The 20,956-nt window shown below is 36.6% G+C and overlaps 1 protein-coding gene across 1 annotated transcript; it reads right to left on the bottom strand.

Moving 5' to 3' along the window:
- Positions 1–1,348: 1,348 nt before the first annotated feature.
- Positions 1,349–20,954, bottom strand: LOC148585269 (G-type lectin S-receptor-like serine/threonine-protein kinase At4g03230). Its single transcript, XM_088516691.1, has 13 exons — positions 20,749–20,954; positions 19,980–20,637; positions 17,537–17,624; positions 17,287–17,321; positions 6,849–7,559; positions 6,266–6,812; positions 5,141–5,623; positions 4,566–4,700; positions 4,205–4,416; positions 3,910–4,120; positions 2,024–2,261; positions 1,755–1,905; positions 1,349–1,672 (listed from the first exon to the last, which is right to left on the bottom strand). Exons 1-13 carry the CDS (start codon positions 20,952–20,954, stop codon positions 1,349–1,351), a joined length of 3,999 nt encoding a protein of 1,332 aa, XP_088372817.1.
- Between the last annotated feature and the right edge of the window lie 2 nt (positions 20,955–20,956).

Here is a 20,956-nt window from a genome sequence, read left to right as displayed (position 1 = left end):
TTACTTTTTCCCGTGTCAATAGCGGCCACCCAATAGTCGCCGCTATTGAGGGGTCATTAGCGGCAACTTTTTTAGTCGCCGCTACTGACCCATTAATAGCGGCGACTTTTGGGTCGCCGTTAATTAATTTTAATTACTTTTTCCCGTGTCAATAGCGTCTACCCAAAAGTCGCCGCTATTAATGGGTCATTAGCGGCAACTTTTGTAGTCGCCGCTAATGACCCCTCAATAGCGGCAACTCTATTATCGCCGCTAATTATTTTTTTTAATTTTTTCTTATGTCAATAGCGGCGACTATACTAATGACCACTCATTAGCGGCGACTCTTTAGAGTCGCCGCTGTTGACTCTCATCAGCGGCGACAAGGGTCGCCGCTATTGTTGTTTAATAGCGGCGACCCCGTAGAGTCGCCGCTAATGATGCTTAATAGCGGCAACTTATAGTCGCCGCTATTGTTGTTGCTGCTAAATAAATTTTGTTTTTGGTTTTAAGCGTCCACTATTAGCGGCGACCCAAAAGTCGCCGCTATTAATGGGTCATTACCGGCGACTAAAAAAAGTTGCCGATAATGACCCCTCAATAGCGGCGACTTTGGGGTCGCCGCTATTTGTTTGGTCGCTAAAGACCATATTGCTTGTAATGAATGCCACCAGCCAATTACCAGTTAATTGGTCTGGAGGGATTACCAGTAATATTCTCCAACTTAATTGAATTTAATCGGTTATAATTTTGGGGGCATTACATTGACTGTGTTTGGTTTATTTTCCAGAAATTCTTAACATTGACTGGTACACATTTTATTTTAGATAAATGCGTACAGAGACACACAGGGACTCTAAGCATCTATGTACTTATTTATTTATGTAGGTTTGGACCCCTAAAATAAATAATAATAATAATAAATTCCGGTTTTGCCACTGCTTGACTTGATTCTTAGTTGTGAATAACACTACTAAAATTCTCAGCCCATGCAAAAAAGAGAGGGAAAAAGAGAGAGAGAGAGAGAGAGAGAGAGAGAGAAGAAAAGAAGAAGAAGTAAGAACGAAAGAAAGAAAAGAAAAATATTTACGTTTGAATCATAAGGTATTATATTCAAACTAGAACTAAAAAAGAGTGAGCACAATACATGGTTGCAGGTTATGAGCTATCTAAAATATATGTTATTTTACAATGACTCAAACAGAAAAGCAAACGAAATTACAATTATCACCAAATACTATTACCATAGAAAAGCTTCAAGTAAAAGAACTGATATTGGGAGAAAAGTTTCATCATTTTGGTGAAGGGCAAATACAACCTCTTCTTATTTATAGAAACCAATGTTTTGTCCACTAGAACTTTTGTAAGTCTAGTAAAGGGTAGACTGACGAGAAATTGTATTGGTATCACTAACAGTTGATTCCGTATATGTGTCCAATCTAGTTGAAAAACTAGCTGTGCGAGAAAGGCCTCTCCTTGGAACAAAAGCCGGCCGTTTCGGAGTTGGAATTGTTGAAGTCTCACTGTCAAGCATGGTAACAACATTTGACATAGTAGGGCGGTCGTTTGGGTCTTCTTGTACACATAAGAGTCCAATATTTACAAATTTCACAAACTGATCTGCGTTGCAAACTCCACGTAAAGTCTCATCCATTAAATTCAACACATTGTTTTCTACCCACAATCTCCAGGCCTGAAACAATTTTTAATCAAAATTTTATGGAGTATAAACTTACAAAAGAAATTAATTACTACAAAGAATGAAACACACTTACATAACCTATAAGGCTCATGGCTAGTTCTGAATGATAAAATCCTGAATTCTTTTTTCCACATATAATTTCAAGTAAAACCACACCAAAGCTAAAAACATCGGATTTGATTGAGAAGATTCCATCTAGTGCGTACTCCGGAGACATATAGCCACTGCATTATAAAGTTTATCAGTGGATATGTTAGGAACTTCTACATTTTTTTGTCTAAATAGAGTTAGGGTTGAATTAGCTTTCAAAACTACATTGTCTATTGTCTACCATAAACTTACTAAGTTCCAACTACTTTGGTTGTGTTTGCCCCGGTTTCTTCACCTCCAACAATCTTTGCCAAGCCAAAGTCAGATATTTTGGGGTTCATTTCCTCATCTAAAAGAATGTTACTGGTTTTCATATCTCTATGGATGATCCTCAATCTAGAGTCATGGTGAAGATAAAGAAGTCCACGAGCTACTCCCACAATAATGTTGACGCGCATTTTCCAATCCAAGCACATGTTTAGCTTTTGATCTTGCAAGTTTTCAATTTTCAATTCAGAGAACAGTTTCAATAACAATCACTACAAAAAAACAGGCATTTTCTGACGTGGCTACAGTATCATATTTTTTGCCACGTCAGCAATTTTCTGACATTTAAAATTTAAAACGTCAGAAAATTTTTTTCTGACGTGTAAAATATTTGAACGTCAAGAAAATATTTCAGATTTCAAAAGATAAACATTTATATAATTGCTGACGTGGTGAGACCTACCACGTCAGAATTTTTCTGACGTGTGGATGTACCACGTCAGCAAAATTCTGACGTGGCACTGTAGCACGTCAGAATTTTCTGACATGCTACAGTGCCACGTCAGAATTTTTCTGACGTGTGGATACACCACGTCAGCAAAAATTTATATATATATATATTTATATAGATAATTATTTATTATTTTTTTGAGTAGATTCCTGACGTGCCATGTGTGGCACGTCAGAAATTCCTGACGTGCGACACCTAGCACGTCAGAAAATCACCAAAAGTGGCCCAACGAAACTCAAAAAATAGGCGGGATTTTAAACTTTTTTTTCCCTCTTTTTATTTCCACCCTCAACTTTTTCTCTCTTCATTTATTTTCCCCACACATGTGCATTCTCTCTCCTGCATGTCTGACTGCACAGCACCGACTGCACAGCCCCTCTAAAGGAAGAAGAAAAACAGAAGGTGAGAAGCTAGGGAAAAAATTGAGAAGCATATGCTTCTGCAGCAGATCGAAGCAGAAGAAGAAGAAAAAGAAAAGGAGAAGAGAAGAAGAAGAAAAAGAAAAGGAGAAGAGAAGAAGAAGAAGAAGGAAAAAAAAAAAAAAAATGGAGAAGAGAAGAAGAAGAAGAGGAGATCGAAGATCGGTAAGAAGATTTTTTGGGTTTGTTAGATTGATTTTTTGATGGTTGGTTTTAATTTTTTGAAGATTTTTTCGGTTTGAGTTTTTGAAAATATTTTCAAAAACTCAAACCTGCAGAACTGCACCATGGAGATCGAAAAGAAGAGGGAGATAGTGAGAAAATGGAGAAAATTAAAGGGAGAGCTCATGGAGAAAAGAAGAGAGCTAGCTAGAGAGAGAGAGAAAAGAAGAGAGGGAGCGGTGGCCATGGCAGATCTGCACTACCGTGCAGAGAAATTCCCAAAAAAAAAATAATAATAATTTAATTAAAAATTAATTTTAATTAAAAAAAAAAAGAAATTCCAGAAAAAATTAAAAAAACGAAAAATTAATTTTTTATTTAATTTATCAATTTTCTGACGTGGCAGTTTTACCACGTCAGGAAATTTTCTGACGTGGTAGAACTACCACGTCAGAAATTTTCTGACGTGGTAAAACTACCACGTCAGAAAATTTTTCTGACGTGTGGGACAGTGGAACGTCAGAAAATTCTGACGTTTTACCCACTGGCACGTCAGGAAAAAAATTTTCCTGACACCTATGCTTCTGACAATCGACGCACGTCAGAAGCGCCACGTCAGAAAAAATTTCTGACGTGTCAGACACCCCAACACGTCAGAAAATTCACGTCAGAAAAAAATTGTTTTTTTGTAGTGAATAATAAATTAGTGTATACTCAAACAAGATATATATAGTCTATCAAGCACTACGAGAGATTATGAATTCAGTTTAGAGACCAACCAAATATAAATGAGTCTAAGCTTTTGTTCGGCATGTACTCATAGAGTAAAATCTTTTCATCTCCTTTTATGCAATATCCCCGAAGTCTAACAAGATTTCTATGCTGAAGTTTTGCAATGAACATCACCTCATTTTTAAATTCCCGTAAGCCTTGTCTTGAGACACTTGAGAGCCTCTTTACCGCTATTTGTTGACCTCCTGGGAATATGCCCTAAGGTACCATGCTCAAAACGTTACTAATAACTAGAAATTAGCTTGCATGAACTCTAACACCAATTAATGTAGCTGAAATTACCTTGTAAACAGGCCCATAGCCCCCCTGTCCAAGCTTGTTTTCATCTGAGAAGCTATTTGTAGCTGCTAGAATGCTTTCCAAATCAAAAAAGGGAACATCTATGCCTTTCTCATCCTCTTCTTTGAACTCACCCGAGCTCATAAAGTCTTTGAGATGTCTTTCAGTGTTTAATGTGTGAAGTACTCTATTTCTTTCATCACCTCTTCTATTTTCTGAGTTTAGAAGACAACCATATGTATCAGTTATACTTACATGACAGTTAATTAGATTTTTTTTTCTTTCCTAATCCATGACAATTAATTAGATGAAAGAGCTAATAAACGACTTTATTTTAATTCAAATGCAGATTGTGCACAATTACCTTGTCTCTTTGCCATCTTTCTTCTCCACAGATATATACCAACAATTGCACTTGCAAGAACAAACACCACTATTAAAGGTATGATTATAATCAAAGACAACATCTTTCCTTTTGAAGGCCGATGAAAATCACCATCTACAAAAAAATAAAGAAGACTATACTCTCACATAAATATTTAAATTATGAAAACGACTCTCAGTACTACTTAAAAAATGACCTATACTAGTGCATCTTTTCCCAGCAATTGTGTAAGACGCGCAAGAAAAAAATTGTCGGTAATATAATACTAATTTTCATTAGTGATCTCCATCATAATTTTTTTCACAGTGAACAACCTCTCATAGAAATATCAAAACAATAATAAGATATATTGTTTAGATTCATTGTTGCAACTATAATGTCTTTTATTACTTATTAGTACAAGGTAAGCATGATATTGCTACGGAAGATTTGAAAATTCTACCAAAAACTTCCAATTTCTAATGTACAACTAGAAGTGATTATGCATATAGGAAACGAGAACTTTTAGAATAGGGCAAAAATTTCTTAACACTGAAGAAAATAACCATCCTTACCTTTAGTACAATTTAAATTTGAGCCATCCCATTGGAAGTTTCTAGTGCAAAGGCACCTCCTCTTTCCATCTCTTGCTTCATTGCAAGTTGAATTTGGCCAATCCTTGCAATCTCTCGACGAAGTACATGTTGGTTCTTGCGGGGGCCCCCAACTAATCTCTACTTCATCTTTAACTTCAAAACTATAGTTATCAGATTCTGCAGTAAACGACCTGGTCACATTAAACGGCAATGATTCATTGAGTTGAATTCCTCTTGAACTTCTATCATATCCTGAATACTTGATTTGGATGACAAATTTGTGTGTACTTGGATCAATACTAGTGACTCGATAGGTGCCGGTGGGTGTCTTGAAGCGAACTTGACCTGTGGAATAGTTGCAGAATAAACTTAAGTACATGGGGTCACCACAATTTGGTCCAGTGCTCAGTGGATAGGGAATCAAGTTTGTGCCACATGGATCACAATTTCTTGTAGTTGATTCTGCAAAAATATAAAGTTTGGAACAATAATTAAACATTGAAAAATGAGCTTTAGTGTTATAATAGGATTGAGATCCCCTAAAATTGCTTTTAAGTTTGAGATTCTCAAATAGAATTCATAAATATGTCAATTAATGAGGGTAGCTTTCTCATTAAATTAGATCTGAAACCTGACTTATTTTAGACATTTAAATGAAATGGATAACTGAAATTTATTAATTTGAAAATTTCAAATTTAAAAGAAATTCTAGGGGATCTTAATCCTTTATAACATGGTGCGACAAGTTGCAGAGTAAAATGTTGACAAATGTCCTTTAATGTTGAAATCAAAAAAAGAAAACAAATATATACAAATAAAATCGTATTGAGGAATTTAGAATAAATAACAAATTTATAGTCCATCTAAGATTCTACTTTCTGATCAAGATGAAGATGTCTCAAATTTCAAACCAAGGTTTGAAACAATTTTTACCTCCTCAATTAACAAAAACTTTAACATTATAAATGGTTTTATGGTGCCTAAAATTGTTAAATAGGAAAAAAAATTTCAAGAGTTTCAAACTTGGGTCATAGACATTCAATAATTGTGCAAAACTTCCACTAACAATAGTTAAATATATATATATATATATAAAAGGAGTACCTATATCAGATATTGGTACGCGAACAGAGAGATTACGACCAGGGTTTGCATACTCCTCTTGCAGATCGGTTATGTCCTTACTCCATGTCCTGCACGCGTTCGGACTAGAAGTCATCATATCACTACCGCCTGATTCATATGAATATGCGCGGCACTGGCAGTCTTTAATGCACTCGTTTCTGCATTCTGTATCATTTTTTCCCTTGAAATCAGAGTCTGGATCGCTCACTTTCATCATCTTTAGGCTCAAGAATGTGTCGCTCTTGCCACATGATGTCGATTTTCTGGTGCACCCGTCAAAAAAATCTCCAGAATTCCATTTCTCCGGGTTACTAGGCTTGAACCCCGGCAGACATTTGCATTTTATGGTGTCCTTAATATTGCAGCTGCCAAAGTTCCCACAAGCATTATAAATGCTACAGTTGTCTTCTGGCACATACCATGTCAAATTCCAATGATCGTTGTCCCATGTCAGATACTGTAATTGCCCAGTACTGTAATCCATCACCAACCTTGTGGAACTATAATCAGGAACCAGTTTTGTTGACTTGTTTAGATTAGAGTTATACATGCTATAATTCACGCTTGTGCTGAAATTTGATAACAAGTCGGCTATTGCATAACGCATTGGATCTGAGCCCACGAAATTACTTAGCTTCCGACTTTTCCAGTAAACGACCGGTACTTTTGAGATAATATAGTGGCCGTCTCCTTCTTGATCTAGCTCAAAAGTGAATATCCCACTTCCCGGGTCACCATAACCTTTCCATGAAGTCAACATCAGGTTTGTGTCCATTTTCATACCTGGAAGAAATGTATCCGTTGGGTTTTTGAAGCTCTCCCACAGGCACACGCTCTCCACCGACTGAGCACCATCGCTTAAGACCAGGTTTCCAGAATCCATGAGCTTCAGAGTTCGATTTGTTGACAAGGATTTATCAAGACCTGTAGACCAATATTCTTTTTGTGTAGTATCAAACACCTTGAAGTTGCCATCTTCTGTAATTCCAAAAGAGCCCCTGGTGGAATCGTTGAGTACTGGATTGTCTCGATTGGCAACCCATACAATTGTTCGCTCAATATCCCACTTGTGATACCATATCCCGACGAACCTTTTGCTGATACCAAGGTTTGCATTGGGAGTAAAGAATCCCAATGCAAATCTTCCTTCGGTGGAGACGAGAGTTTCTCCATTGTCAGTAATCCATTCGCCAGCCTTCAGAATATCTCTAGCATCGCAATGTAGACGAGAGGAACACAACAAGAATATACACAAAAAGAAGACTGAAGACATCTAACAATTTGCAGACAATCTTTTGCTTACTAGCATGAGGAAAGCAGGTAATTGGAATTGGATTTTTCTTTGTGATTTCAACAACATGTGACAAATAATATCTTGCTATATATTTCCTTCTGTTGTAACAAATAATATTTTTGATCCTACTGAAGAAGCAGAAAAGAAAAAGAAAAGAAAAGAAAAAGAAAACGGTTAAAAGATTGTATATAATGAACACTATACAGTAAAATAAAGCAGTATCTCATTTACACTGCAATCAAGTGTTATTACACATGATTTTTCTGCGTCTTTTCTTCTTTTCCTGATCAGCAATTTTCATTATAAACTTATAGTCTTGGCGTTGGTGGCTTTAGTTTTGTCGTTCTCGTCGTGGGAGAAATATTATCGACATGATCATGTGCCTAGAAAAAAAGGAAAGTAAAATCGACAAGATTGCATGGATTCCAATACATTGAATGACGTCTGCCTTTCTTTTTCTTTTTCTTTTTCTTTTTAAAAAGAGCCATTGATACAAAGTGGGACGTTACCTTCGACAGTCAATCATGCCTAAACTCGAGATTTGCATGGAGGGGTAGTTCTATCTTTTTGTTGTTATATATACTAGTGTAAAAGTCTAAGTTTTACGTTGGATAGTAATTGCAAGATGAGTAATTAAAATAAGAGAAATGCTGGAAAATATTCTTATTCTCAAATTTCCAAGTGCATATTTTTATCCTCATGCTTTGAAGTGTGTACTTGAAAGTATGAGTGATATTGTGTAACATTTCTATTAAAATAATTAAGCATAAATTAGTAATTAAATTTAAACTTCTAAATTAAGTGGTGTTTGAAAATGTTATATTTATTAAATTTAACATCTCTAGGTTTATTTCTAAAAAAGTTATTGTTACACATATTTTCAAGTATTTATTCTTAAATATTCATTATTTATATGACAGTAAAAATCACAATTAAATATTAACACTTTTTTCCTCACTATTATGAAGATAACATCATGAGACCTTTTTATACGTATTGGGACTGTTAGAGTTGGTAGAGTGATGTAGCTTGGATAATGGTTTCTGGTAGTGCGGTAAAGCGTGATCGACCGCACCTGCGCTCGTTATGCCCTATGACTGCGATCGATCACACCATCGAGCGCACCTGCTCTCTGGAATTGTGATCTAGCGCCCGCGGGGACATTATGTTATTTTTCTGCTTTTATTTTCTAGCCGACTTTATGTTGTTATTTTATTAGGGTTAGGGTTTTGGAAGTCTTTATTTCGTTATTTTATTAGATTTAGGGTTTTGGGGGTATTTATGTCATATTTTATTAGGTTTAGGGTTTTGAGCTATAATTATAGCCTCCATAGAAAGGCAGTTGTTGTTTTTGGTTGAATAAGAATTATTCATAGGTGAGTTTTTTTTCATATTTTTCCTTGAAATTATAGATAGACTCTATATTTTGAGAAGAAGTCTTAGGTTATTGTAGACTCAAGATCTAGAATTAGTTATTTGTTACTTTCTTGTTGTTATTTGCTGTGGCCCACCAAGTCGCGCTACATGAGTTGGTATCAAAGCTCAGTTACTTTCCATGAATGGGGAGGAGTAACCGTTGTGTAGACAACTAGACATAAACGAGGTGCACATGCGCACAGAGATAGCACGTAAGGAGCAACTAGCAATTCACTTGCGGCACATGAGTCGTGGACCGAACGGTTGTCGTCGCCAACCAAGACTGCGATTCGCGGAGGCGAAAGACAAATCTATCGCTCAACATTGGCAACACATGGAGGATCGCTTCAAGGCTATGAGGGATCAAATTGAAGACCTCACTAAGTAAGTCTCCGACTGGTGTGGTCAACATGGGAATGGATCTAGAAACCCGTTTGCAGAGCGCCGAACGCACGGATGCCAGCACCTTGCGCAAGCTCATGCCAATCGGCGGGTGAGTAGATTCGAACTCAATATTTCGGAATTCGACGAGGATCTAGAACCCGAAGAATTTCTGGATTTGGTGTTGGCTATTGAAGAGGTTTTTGAATTCAACGTGGTACTTGATGAACGACGAGTCTCTTTGGTGGTACATACATTCCAGGAAAAAGTTGCAGTGTGGTGGCAACAATTAAAGCAAACTAGGGTGCGGCAAGGCAAATTGAAGATCAATAGTTGTGAGAAACTATTGAAATATATGCGAGTCGCTTTCTTGTCCCATAGTTATACCATGGGCTGAAAGTCACAAAATCGGAGATAATGGTCTATAGCTGTGACAAAGAAAATAGAAAATTCATACAAAAAAGAGGTGTATAAAAAGGTGGCGGAGGTCAAGCATCAATCTGTGTCCCGATACATTGGAGGTACGTGCCTACAATTTCAAACTATATGCACCACGGGAGGCAAGGGGGCGAGCTTGTCATTGATCCAAGGAGTCATGAGAATATAGCCTCGGAGGAAGCAGTTCGTAAGTTGGGGTTGGAGACCAAGAGACATCCTACTCCCAATCGGTTGTAATGGCTCACGAAAGGAAACGAGATAACGGTTTCTAAACGTCATCTAGTGTCTTTTTCTTTTGGAGCTAAATATGTGGATCATGTGTGGTGTGATGTGGTCGACATGGATATGTGTCACCTATTGTTGAAAAAGCCGTGGCAACATGACAAGAATGTTACTCATGATGAAACAAAGAACACGTACAGTTTCATGGTTGAGAACTGGTCAAGTTGACATTGCTACCTAACCAAGATGCGGGGCCAAAACCTCCATTGATGTAGACTACAATGCCAGGGAGTATATGAGGAAGACCCGAATGGATGATTGTGTAAAGATGCCCCGAAAGATGGTGACACGATCCCAAACTCATGCGGCGACGGAGGTAGTCCCTGGAATTGGGATCAATCGCACCTTGACTGCGATCAAGCGTAGTGCACCTGATATAGAGAAGGTTGTCTCTAGAACTACGACCGATCCCCCCTTGCATCACCGATCGAGAGCACAAGTCCTTGGAAGTGTGACCGAGCCTACGAACGAGTGCATGGTCGAGCGCACAAGTCCCTAGTAATGCGATCGATCGCACTATACTTGTGATTGTGCGCACTCGGGGTAATCTATGTTAATTTTCCACTGTTATTTGCTTTAAACTGACTTTGTTTACTTTTTTTACTAGGATTAGGGTTTTGGGAGCCTTATTTTCGTCCTTTACTATTATTAGTGGTCTTGGGGGCTATAAATACATGATTATAGCTTCTTGAAAAGACAATTTATGTGATTTGCTAAGTTTTCTCTAAATAAGAATTACTCATATGAGTTTTCTTCATATTTTGCCTTAAAACCTTAAATAAACTCTATAGTTTTAAGAAGAATTCTCAGATCCTTTATAAACTCAAGATCTAAGAATTATTTATCATTCTTCTTGTATTGTTTTATTCACATCCCACTTAGTCAAGCTGCATCAGTTGGTATCAGAGCTCAGTCACTTTTCATGGCTCCAAACACAAGAGGAAGGAAGGGCAACCGCTTTGCAAGCTTGCACGATGAGTATGAACGTGATGATTCAGTTCATGAAGAAGAAGAGGTGACATCGGGAAGGCACGAGGAAGGGCAGTTTGTGGCTATGAGGGATCAGATTGAAGATCTCACCACCCAATTGGCTGACGCACGCCTCCATGACTGGTGACTGCGTCGCCACCACGTGTGCCACAGGTGGAAGACGAAGGCGATGACGGGTATGGATCTGCAAACCCTTTTGCGGAGCGGCAAACGCAGGGCTGTCGACCCCCTGCGCAAGCTCATGCTAATCGGTGGGAGAGTGGATTCAAACTTGAGATTCCAAAATTCCAAGGGAGTCTTCAACCCAAGGAATTCCTGGATTGGGTGACGGCAGTTGAAGAGATTCTCGACTTCAAAGGAGTACTGGAAGATCGGCAAGTTTCTTTGATCACAACCAAGTTCCAGGGAAGGGCTGCGGCATGGTGGTAGCAATTAAAGCAAGCTAGGGCGCGGAAAGGCAAGAGAAAGCTCGACAATTGGGAGAAGTTGTTTGAGGAAGATGCAACCCGCCTTTCTGCCCCCACAATTATCTCTGAACCATGTATCAAAGGTTGCAAAATTGGAGTCAAGGTTCGAAGTCCGTGGATGAGTACATGGAAGAGTTCTACAAGTTATTGACATGAGTTGATTTGTCCGAATCGGATGAACAATTAGTGTCCCAGTATATTGGGAGTTTGCGGCCACAAATCCAAGATACATTGAACCTCTTTGATCCTGTTAAGGTGTCGGAGGCCAACCAAAGTGCGTTGCTAATTGAGAAGGCCTCGTCACAGGGTTCTTTAAACACGTTTAGGCGTGGCGGCGGTGGAAACTACAACCGAACAAGGGGTCCGTTCAAAGCTCGGGAAACCTCTCTTGAATTGACTGGTCCAAGTAAAAACCCCACAATCGTGGGTTGCCAAGCCGACTTGGGGCTACAACCTGTCCCAAGTGTTTTCGATGTGGGGAATCGGGTCACCGAATAGCGCACTTGCTCTCTAGAACTGCGATCGAGCGCACGTTGGGACATTATGTTATTTTTCTACTTTTATTTTCTAGCTGACTTTATGTTGTTATTTTATTAGAGTTAGAGTTTTAGGAGTCTTTATTTCGTTATTTTATTAAATTTAGGGTTTGGGGGGTATTTATGTCATATTTTATTAGGTTTAGGGTTTTGGATTATAAATATATGCTTATAGCCTCCATAGAAAGGTAGTTGCTGTTTATTATTGATTTTGTTGAATAAGAATTACTCATATGTGAGTTTTCTTCATATTTTTCTTTGAAATCATAGATAGACTCAATATTTTAAGAAGAATTCTTAGATCATTGATAGACTCAAGATCTATAATTAGTTATCTGTTGCTTTCTTGTTGTTATTCATTGCAGCCCACCAAGTCGTGCTATATCATAGAGGCTGGTTGTGTGTACATCCGAACGGGCTATGATAGCATTCAAACAAGAGAGCCACTAGGAGTACCAAAAAAAAGTATGTTCGGGCGGGCCTTAATGGCATTTGGATAGAAGCTACCTACCGAGAAGCATCAAATATTGAGCGAGTTTAGACTGGCTGGAAGACGCATCCGGACGGGCACCACCAAGAGCATAAGTTGTTAGCCACGTTTAGACATTGTGTTCGTATGTTTGGACAAGCGGGGCAACAGGTTCACAAACCCTAGGCGCGTTCGGACAAGGCGGCTTGGCTATCCAGATAGCACCGCCTTATAACGTACGATTTCTATTTCTACCTATTTAAAGTCTTGTTTCTAAGACTTTGGAATAATATTTTTCTGAGAACCAAATACTGGGAGAAAACATCAGAGATAATAGTGAGATTTTCTATAGAGGTTTTAGAGGTTGAATAGTTTATTCAATGCTCTTGTTTTGTAATCCTGTTGAAAAGTTCTCCAAATAGTTCTATTGCAACTCTGTAGATGTAGCCTTTAGTGGTGATTCACGTTAATTTTATGTTCTTGCATGATTGCCTAATCTTGTTAGTCCACATTCTTTGTTCTTTTCGTGTCTCACTGTTCTTGGAGGAATAAGGTATTTAATTATTATCCCCAACAAGGACACATATCATCCGACGTTTGTCTTAAAGTGAGCACTAATGACAAAGACACAATAGAATTTTTATATTATTTTTGGTGCAAATTAAATAGATAATAACAACTTTTAGGACCAAAATCAACTTACAAACATTATAAAATATCAAATCAAGCGATCCGACATTAAAATTTTGTAGTAAAAAATTCTCCAATAAGAAGGAAAAAATCACGTAACTTAGTCCAATTAAATCATATACTATTTTTTTTTTCTAATTAAATCATATACTATTATTAACTTAGTCCAAATATATTCTTTGAATATTACAACGTTAATTTATCACCATAAAATGGATTCCAAATAAATAAATAAATATATCAAAAATTCCATCTATCACGCACCATCAATCAATACTAAAGTTCTCAGCCTGAAAAACCTACCAACATTTCTGCAAAGTTAAACATAAATGCCCCCCAATAATCTGCCGCACATGTAACGACGACAAGAAAACAAGTTTCTTTTTCTCTCTAAGTAGGCGTCTTTTTCTCTTCAACACGTACACGACTCTCTCTTTTAAAGCCAGCTCAAAAACAAAAGCTACACCTTTCTTCTTCTTCTTTTTTTATTTTTTTATTTTTTTTTATTTTTATTAGGATTTTGATAATTGGACATACCCCGTTATGAGCTTGGACAGTCAAAATTCAAACATGATAAATTGGTAATATTTTACACAAATTTTAACAATGCTGCAGTGACGTCTCTTGATCACCAACAAATTTTAACAATGGTAATTAATATCCCTCTGCCAATCACACTGGTTCACTCCCCAGAGAGTTGGGTGAGTTCTTTCTGCTTCAAACTCTCTGACATGGATGTGGGTAACAACTTTGTTGAAGGGTACTTTAACTCTACTTGGTAATTCACTATCTGGGTCAGTCCAAGAATCTGTACTGCTTAATTAACTCTACTTGCAAGAATCTACATGTTTTCCATTTGGGTGTGGTTATTAAACACATAGGCCTCGCTGATGATCAAACAGCAAAAAAGATAGAGAAATCAGTTCTTCGTAGCTTACTTGATTTATAAAGGGAATTTAGATATAAACTTCTTAGGTCAACGTGCCTTCATTAAAAACTTCATAGGTTTTTTTTTTTTTCGAAAATTTAATCCCTGGATCAATCGAAACTACAATAAACTCCCTACCATCAAAAATTTTTAACACCCATTAGGGCCACTCAAAACTCTCAATTTTACTTGATTAAAATATTAATTTTTTATTAAATTAATTTTAAAAATTAAATCTAAAAAAAAAAAAAAAATTTGAAGGGTGGCCAGGGGTGGCGGTGCCACCCCCTCAACCCCTATGGGGTGGCTCCCCAGGGGTGGACCTGGGGTGTGTTGCGGCCACCCCCAAGTGGTTTGGGGTGGCCGTGAGCCACCCCAAACCACCTGGGGATGTCTGCAAGAGCGAGCCACTCCATGGGTGGTTAGGGGTTGCTCCACCCAAACCACTTGGGGGTGGCCGCAAGCCACCCCAGGGGTGGGCAAACCACCCCATAGGGATTGGGGGGAGGGGGGTGGCCAGGGGTGGCAATTAATATTTTAATCAGGTAAAATGGAGAGTTTTGAGTGGCCCTAACAGGTGTTAAAAATTTTTGACGGTAGGGAGTTTATTGTAGTTTCGATTGACTCAGGGACTAAATTTTCGAAAAAAAAAAACCTAAGGAGTTTTTAATGAAGGCACGTTGACCTAAGGAGTTTATATCTAAATTCTCATTTATAATTAGTTTCATGAAGTATCAAAATGAGCTCAAAGGTCCATGAGGTATGCCAAAAAAATATTTTAATCCTTATCGTCAAATTTCATCCATTAATTTAACAGATTTCGTTAGTATAATATTAAATAGGATACGTGTCACAATTTTATTGGCTCTAACGTTTCACGCTATTAGAATCTGTTACGTCAGTAGATGGAATTTGAATGTAGAGACTAAATTATTTTTTTGGTATACATCCATAGACCTCTAAGTTCATTTTAATACCACAGGAAGTTAATTACAAATCAAATAAACTACAGGGATTGATTTTATTATTTTTCTTTATAAAAATACATTTTCTTCAACCGTGATATGAAAAAAGTTCCATCAAACTTCTGAAGTACATAGATCTAAGATAGAAAAATATTGTGCGCTAGCTAGTCACTTTTCTTAACAAGTTATTTGCTTTCACAAATTCTAATCAATTGGTATGCGCTCAGTTATAGCAATATTTACTTCTACCCGAAATAATGGGGCTTAAGAATCCTTTAAGCTTGTGTTGCTCTTTGCACAAAACAAAACTAAATTAAAACACCCTCAAGTTTTTATCATAGGAACGAGAGAATTTCAATATGTTTAAAAGCGATATATATATATATATATATATATATATATATATATATATATATATATATATATGCATCAACTATGTAGTGTCAATTTAGCAATTTCAACATGCGAGTGTTAGTTGAGCATTATAAATGCTTCCTTCGATTTCTGTTTTTCTCATATAGGACTCTCCACTTTTCCGATTTTATAAATGCCTTCTACTACAAAATGTTCTCAAACAATAAATATAAACATACGAACATACATAATCATATTAGTCTTACAACCTTTTAACATTGGATAGAGACATTAAAAAAAAAAAGTCTCAACTGCTTTGCTTTCCACTAGCGTTGGAAATGTGGCTTTACCTTTTCTGCTCTTTTGAGAAAGATAATGTACAATTGAGTTTGATGGGTTCGGCTGGATTCCGAACCAAAAAGAAGATTAGGCGGGTTTCGTTGAAGTATGATTGTTAGAATATACTGTGGGATATGATGATTTGATATTGTAATTTGATTATAATAAAATTAAATCAGATTTGACTACAAAGTGAAATGGAAGATCAAATTAAATTAGAATTGAATATAACAATAATAAAGCTTCCATATTATGTTGAAGTTCGTGGAAAAAATCAGAACACAGGAATAATAGCGGAAGCAAAAGCAAGAGAAAAAAGAGAAAAAAAAAATTATAGGTGGTTCGGTAATAAACACCTACGTCCACCACTTCAAATAGCTCCTAAGATTACATTTTGCTCATTGACTTGTTCGATATTCTAACACGTAAGGTGTAGAAGTGATTATGGCTAATACTTCATTTGAGAGAATTTTGGTTTGTCATTGACTATGTTTCTACATGATGCTATAGAAAAAAGAATTCGGTTTACGTTCTGTTGTTAGAAGGGTGCAAAATCCGCCCAAACTGACCCGTTTGAGCCACCCCACCTTGCAAAACTGGTTTTTAGTGTTAATTTTGCGGATCTGAATTGGGTTTTTGACTACCTATGCGGGGCACCGCCCCACCCTGCCACATAACTATCAATGTTAGGATTACTTTACCTGTGACCCTTAGACAAATTTTACCTTTTACACTTAGTGGCTTAAGCTTCATAGATTTCGCCCTCATACACCCCCGACAAGTCCGTGAATATCCTTGCTCCTCCTTGCAGGCATCTTGTAATGCCCTACATAATTAATCCATTATTTTAATAAATAAATAAAATGAGATAAAGACGGATAATATATTATTTAATCTCTTCTGCGTTTTAATATTAGAAATGAACTAATAAATAAATTGGCTTTCAAAATTTTTAATAAATGATAATTTTTTATTAATTTAAAAACATGCAACATTCAAACATTCGAAAATGAATTTGAACTATCGTGGGCCTTGAGATGTTTCAAGTTAAATTCACTAGAAATCTTAATTCGACCCATTGATATTTAGAAAGAAAGAAATTATATGGGAAAAAGGGGCAATTGCAAGTCACATGAACCTCAATTGTCGGCACCAAAATGTACCAACTTTTGAGAAAAAAAAAGTTACCACAAACGACTCAACAAGGTCTGTCTTGCGTTATGGGGTGGTGTACGATGCACATTCTCACATTATACATTTTTTGAAGTTTAGTTAAAAAAAAGACGTGGTAGTTAACGTCAGGTGAAATTGTGCCTTGTTCTTAAAATTGACAAGTCTTTTCGTAATGAGAACAAGAACAGTAAATCCATAATGACCGCTAACCCAAAAAAAAGTGTGGGACAACGTAGCCAGGATTCAAAAAGTACCACTCAGAGTTGGTTTTTACTCACCATCCTCTTAACTGTAATGGCTGCTTGCCAATGCCCTACAGTGAAATAATTAATATGGCCATAGACTTTAAAAGTTGACAGGTCTACAATTTTTGGCGTTTGTGTCTCCTTAATTATTAACTGCATCTTCAATTCTCTCATTTTCATTGCACATTTACATTTATGTATCGAATTTCTGCAACGTCGTACAACAGAAATCATGCCCATTTTTTCGGTTGTTCAGCAACAAACGTGGAAAGGAGTGCCTGGCCTTTGAAGCGTGACCTCAGTCCTTTTACTGAAAGATGCTCCTCTTCACATTTGTTGTTGAACAGCCAGAACAAGAGACATGACTTCTGCTGTACAACATTGTAGAATGTCAATCAGCTGAACAATAAATGCCATGTCTTTCGCCTTTAAATCATTTGTCAAACGAAGTGAGGCCTATGGCAGAAATCATAATTATCTTGATGGAAGACTGCTCTATTACATGCCAACTTCCTGTTCATGAAAGCAAGATATATATATCTATATATATATATATATATATATATATATATAAAGGGCCTCTTAAAGAAAGAGTAAAAAGTAATAGCAACAATGTGTCTTTTTTTAGTGAGATTCATCATTGATCCAACTGTGGGGGAGGTTTATGCAGCTTTGAAGGCTGTGGTCTTTTGTAGAGATCTCGCTCTTTGCAATGTTATCTTCGAAAGTGATGCTTTGGAGATTGTACATACATTACGTAAAGAAGAGCAATCATGGAGCAGGTATGAAAATTTGATAGATAATTTGAGATTAATCATGAAGAGTCTCAAATCCTGGCAAATGCTGCAGACTAGGAGATAAGCAAATAGGGCAGCCCATCTTTTGGCAAAGGCTGCTGTCCAACAAAATGTAGAGAATATTTGGATGGACGAGTATCCTATTTTTATTCATGATATTGTTATCTATGTGAGTTGTATGATTTGATGCTTTGTCATATTTGAGAGTTGTATGTGAAAAACGTGTAACGACTCCTAAAACTTATTTATCAGAGTTTATGCGAAATTAACACTATGAAGTGATAAACAATTTAAGCACCAAAATATGTAAAATAATAAATCAAACAGACACACGATATTTTTGTGACGAAGAGAAAACTTTTAAGAAACCGTTCTAAAAGTAAAACTTCTTCGGGGCAGCCAAACTCAAGAAATCACTATCAGAAAAATGTTTAGAGATTACAGACACTAGGAACACTTACAACCCGATGCAAGACCTTGCCTCTGTAAGATTGACAAGCCTCCAACTTGTCTCCTCGCTCACAATTTCCTTCAACGTGATCTCATTTACTAGACCCTTCCGATAAACTTCTCAATCAAACAAAATGAAATTAACAATAATCATCTAAGAGGAATGATTAGACTCACATAGATTTTATCTCTAATCACATCCTCTCATGAAACCTAGGGTGGAATTTTCGTACATCTCTTTCTTTATAAAGCTATATATATAACATCTGCAAAACTCTAGACTTGGGCCTACATAAAAATACGTTTTGGGCATAAAACCTACGGGCCGTCCGGACCAGACCTTGCGATGGGGAAAAATTAAGCTTGCTGGAATTCCCGTCCGGACGGCCACATTGTTGGGGATGAAAAACTCCTCTTGGGTTTTTGCGTCCAGATGGCCTATCTTCCTGTTTGGACAACCTTGCATTGGAGATGTGTCTTGGTGCTTTGGATCGTCTATTTTGATCACGAATTAGCAAAACAACAAGAACTTATAGTATGATTTGGTGTTTTATTAATGAAAGCATGAGATTTCACTTTCTTTTTTTCTTTTTTCTTTTTTCTTTTTTTTAAAAAAAAAACAAAAGTGATGTAAAAGTATATGATGCGAGATATAAAATAGAAAAAGAATAATAGAGAGAAAAGAGAGAGAGGAAGGGGAGAGGAATGCTAGGCTACATCTCGTATATATATTGAATTGTAATATAATAATATTATATAAATTTCTATTTATAGAGATAATGATAAAAAATAAAAATAAAAAATAAAAAAAAAATCTTTATACTAAATAAGGTAGGAAATAAGCATAGAGAAAGAAAGAACATAAGCCTAAAAATTAATATAAAGTATTTTTAACAAGTAAAATAATAAAAGTGTAAATTGTAATTGAGAAGCCACAGTACCAGACGGCCCACGGCTACTCAGACAGGTTGAAAATTGAAATTTCGAATGAACAATTCCAACACAAAAATACAACACCTATCACATCTATGATTTAAACCACACAAACTACAGATTACATTGACATGTAATAACACTATACACACCATGAGCCTTGTGATTTTCTTCATTTATCACTTGAATATTCAGCGTAGCAGGCAGCCGGCGTCGAGGTAGATAAAGAATATTTTATTGAAGAAGCAGAAAAAGCTATGCAACGTGAAGCCACCATAGAGGTAGAGATATCAGATACAGATGTCGAGTGGTAGATGGAAAAAAGTTATGCAACGATTCAATCGTCAATTTAGTCTTTTTTGGTAGAGGTAGAGATATAAGATACAATTAGTTTTTTTCTATGAGAGGATGATAACACCAATATCCTTTAGTCTCCATATTATAACCCATAAATATGCACTTCACACTATTATCTTCAAGTTTATGCCTCTTTTGAGAAGGAACATGAACATAGGCAATGCAACCAAAAATCTTAAAATAAGTTACCTTGGGTCTCCAACCATGCCATGCTTCAAAAGGAGTTTGGTGTTGTAATGCCGATGTAGGACTTCGATTAAGTAGATAGGCAGCTGTATGAACAACTTCAGCCCAAAAACTGTTTGGAATTCCTTTGGCTTTAAGCATGCTTTTAGCCATTTCCACAATGCTTCTATTTTTCCTCTCTACAACCCCATTTTGTTGAAGGGTGTAACTAGCTGTCAATTGCCTGAAAATGCCAAAATCTTTACAAAAACTGTCAAACTCCTTGGAGAGAAACTCACCACTACGATCAATTCGCAAAATCTTCAAAGAGTTACCACTCTGTTTCTCAACTTGATTCTTGAAATTCTTGAAAATTGAAGAAATTTCAGATTTTTCCTTAGCAAAATACACCAAAGTCATCCTGCTATAGTCATCCACAAAGACAATAAAATACTTTATGTTGTTAAGTGAGAGAGTTCGCATAGGCTCACAAATGTCTGCATGCACCAATTCAATTTGTTTTGAGGCCCTTCTTGCTTCCCCCTTAGGCAAAACATTGCGATGATACTTTCCAAATATACAACTTTCACACAAAGCATCAACATGTTGAATTGAAGGCAAACCATCCACCAAATTATTTTCACCCAAAAACTTCAAGCTTCTAAAATTTAGATGTCCATATCTATGATGCCACAACCAATTATCATCTAAAAATTAAGCCTTAAGTGCTTGTTTTTCCCCAACAATATTAAGAGGAAAAATTTTGTTCTTAGCCATAGGGACATAGACTAACAAATGCTGCTTGGTTTTGTCTTTATACACATAGCATGATAAATCTTCAAAAACAAGACAATAACCTTCTTCTAAAAATTGCCCCACACTTAACAAATTTGTATCCAAATCAGGAACATATAAAACATTGTATATGCTGTCAATTCCACATGAGTTCAGCTTTATATTACCCTTGCCATGTGCTTCAACCATGGTTCCATCACCCATCT

The sequence above is a fragment of the Corylus avellana genome, chromosome 5 (assembly GCF_965113065.1).
Source record: "Corylus avellana chromosome 5, dhCorAvel1.hap1.2, whole genome shotgun sequence".
In the NCBI taxonomy this organism is placed as follows: Eukaryota; Viridiplantae; Streptophyta; class Magnoliopsida; order Fagales; family Betulaceae; genus Corylus; species Corylus avellana.
Note: the sequence above shows the minus strand (reverse complement) of the source record. Positions and strands in the feature narration are given on the sequence as shown.

What these genes read in the sequence shown, in the direction of transcription:
- LOC148585269 (XM_088516691.1), bottom strand. Translation starts at nt 20,954, where the DNA reads ATGGGTGATGGAACCATGGTTGAAGCACATGGCAAGGGTAATATAAAG. An exon ending in ACTGAGGTCACGCTTCAAAG is followed by an intron (nt 17,322 to 17,536) that starts GCCAGGCACTCC and finishes ATTTCACTGTAG; the next exon opens with GGCATTGGCAAGCAGCCATT. An exon ending in CGTACCAATATCTGATATAG is followed by an intron (nt 5,624 to 6,265) that starts GTACTCCTTTTA and finishes ATATTTTTGCAG; the next exon opens with AATCAACTACAAGAAATTGT.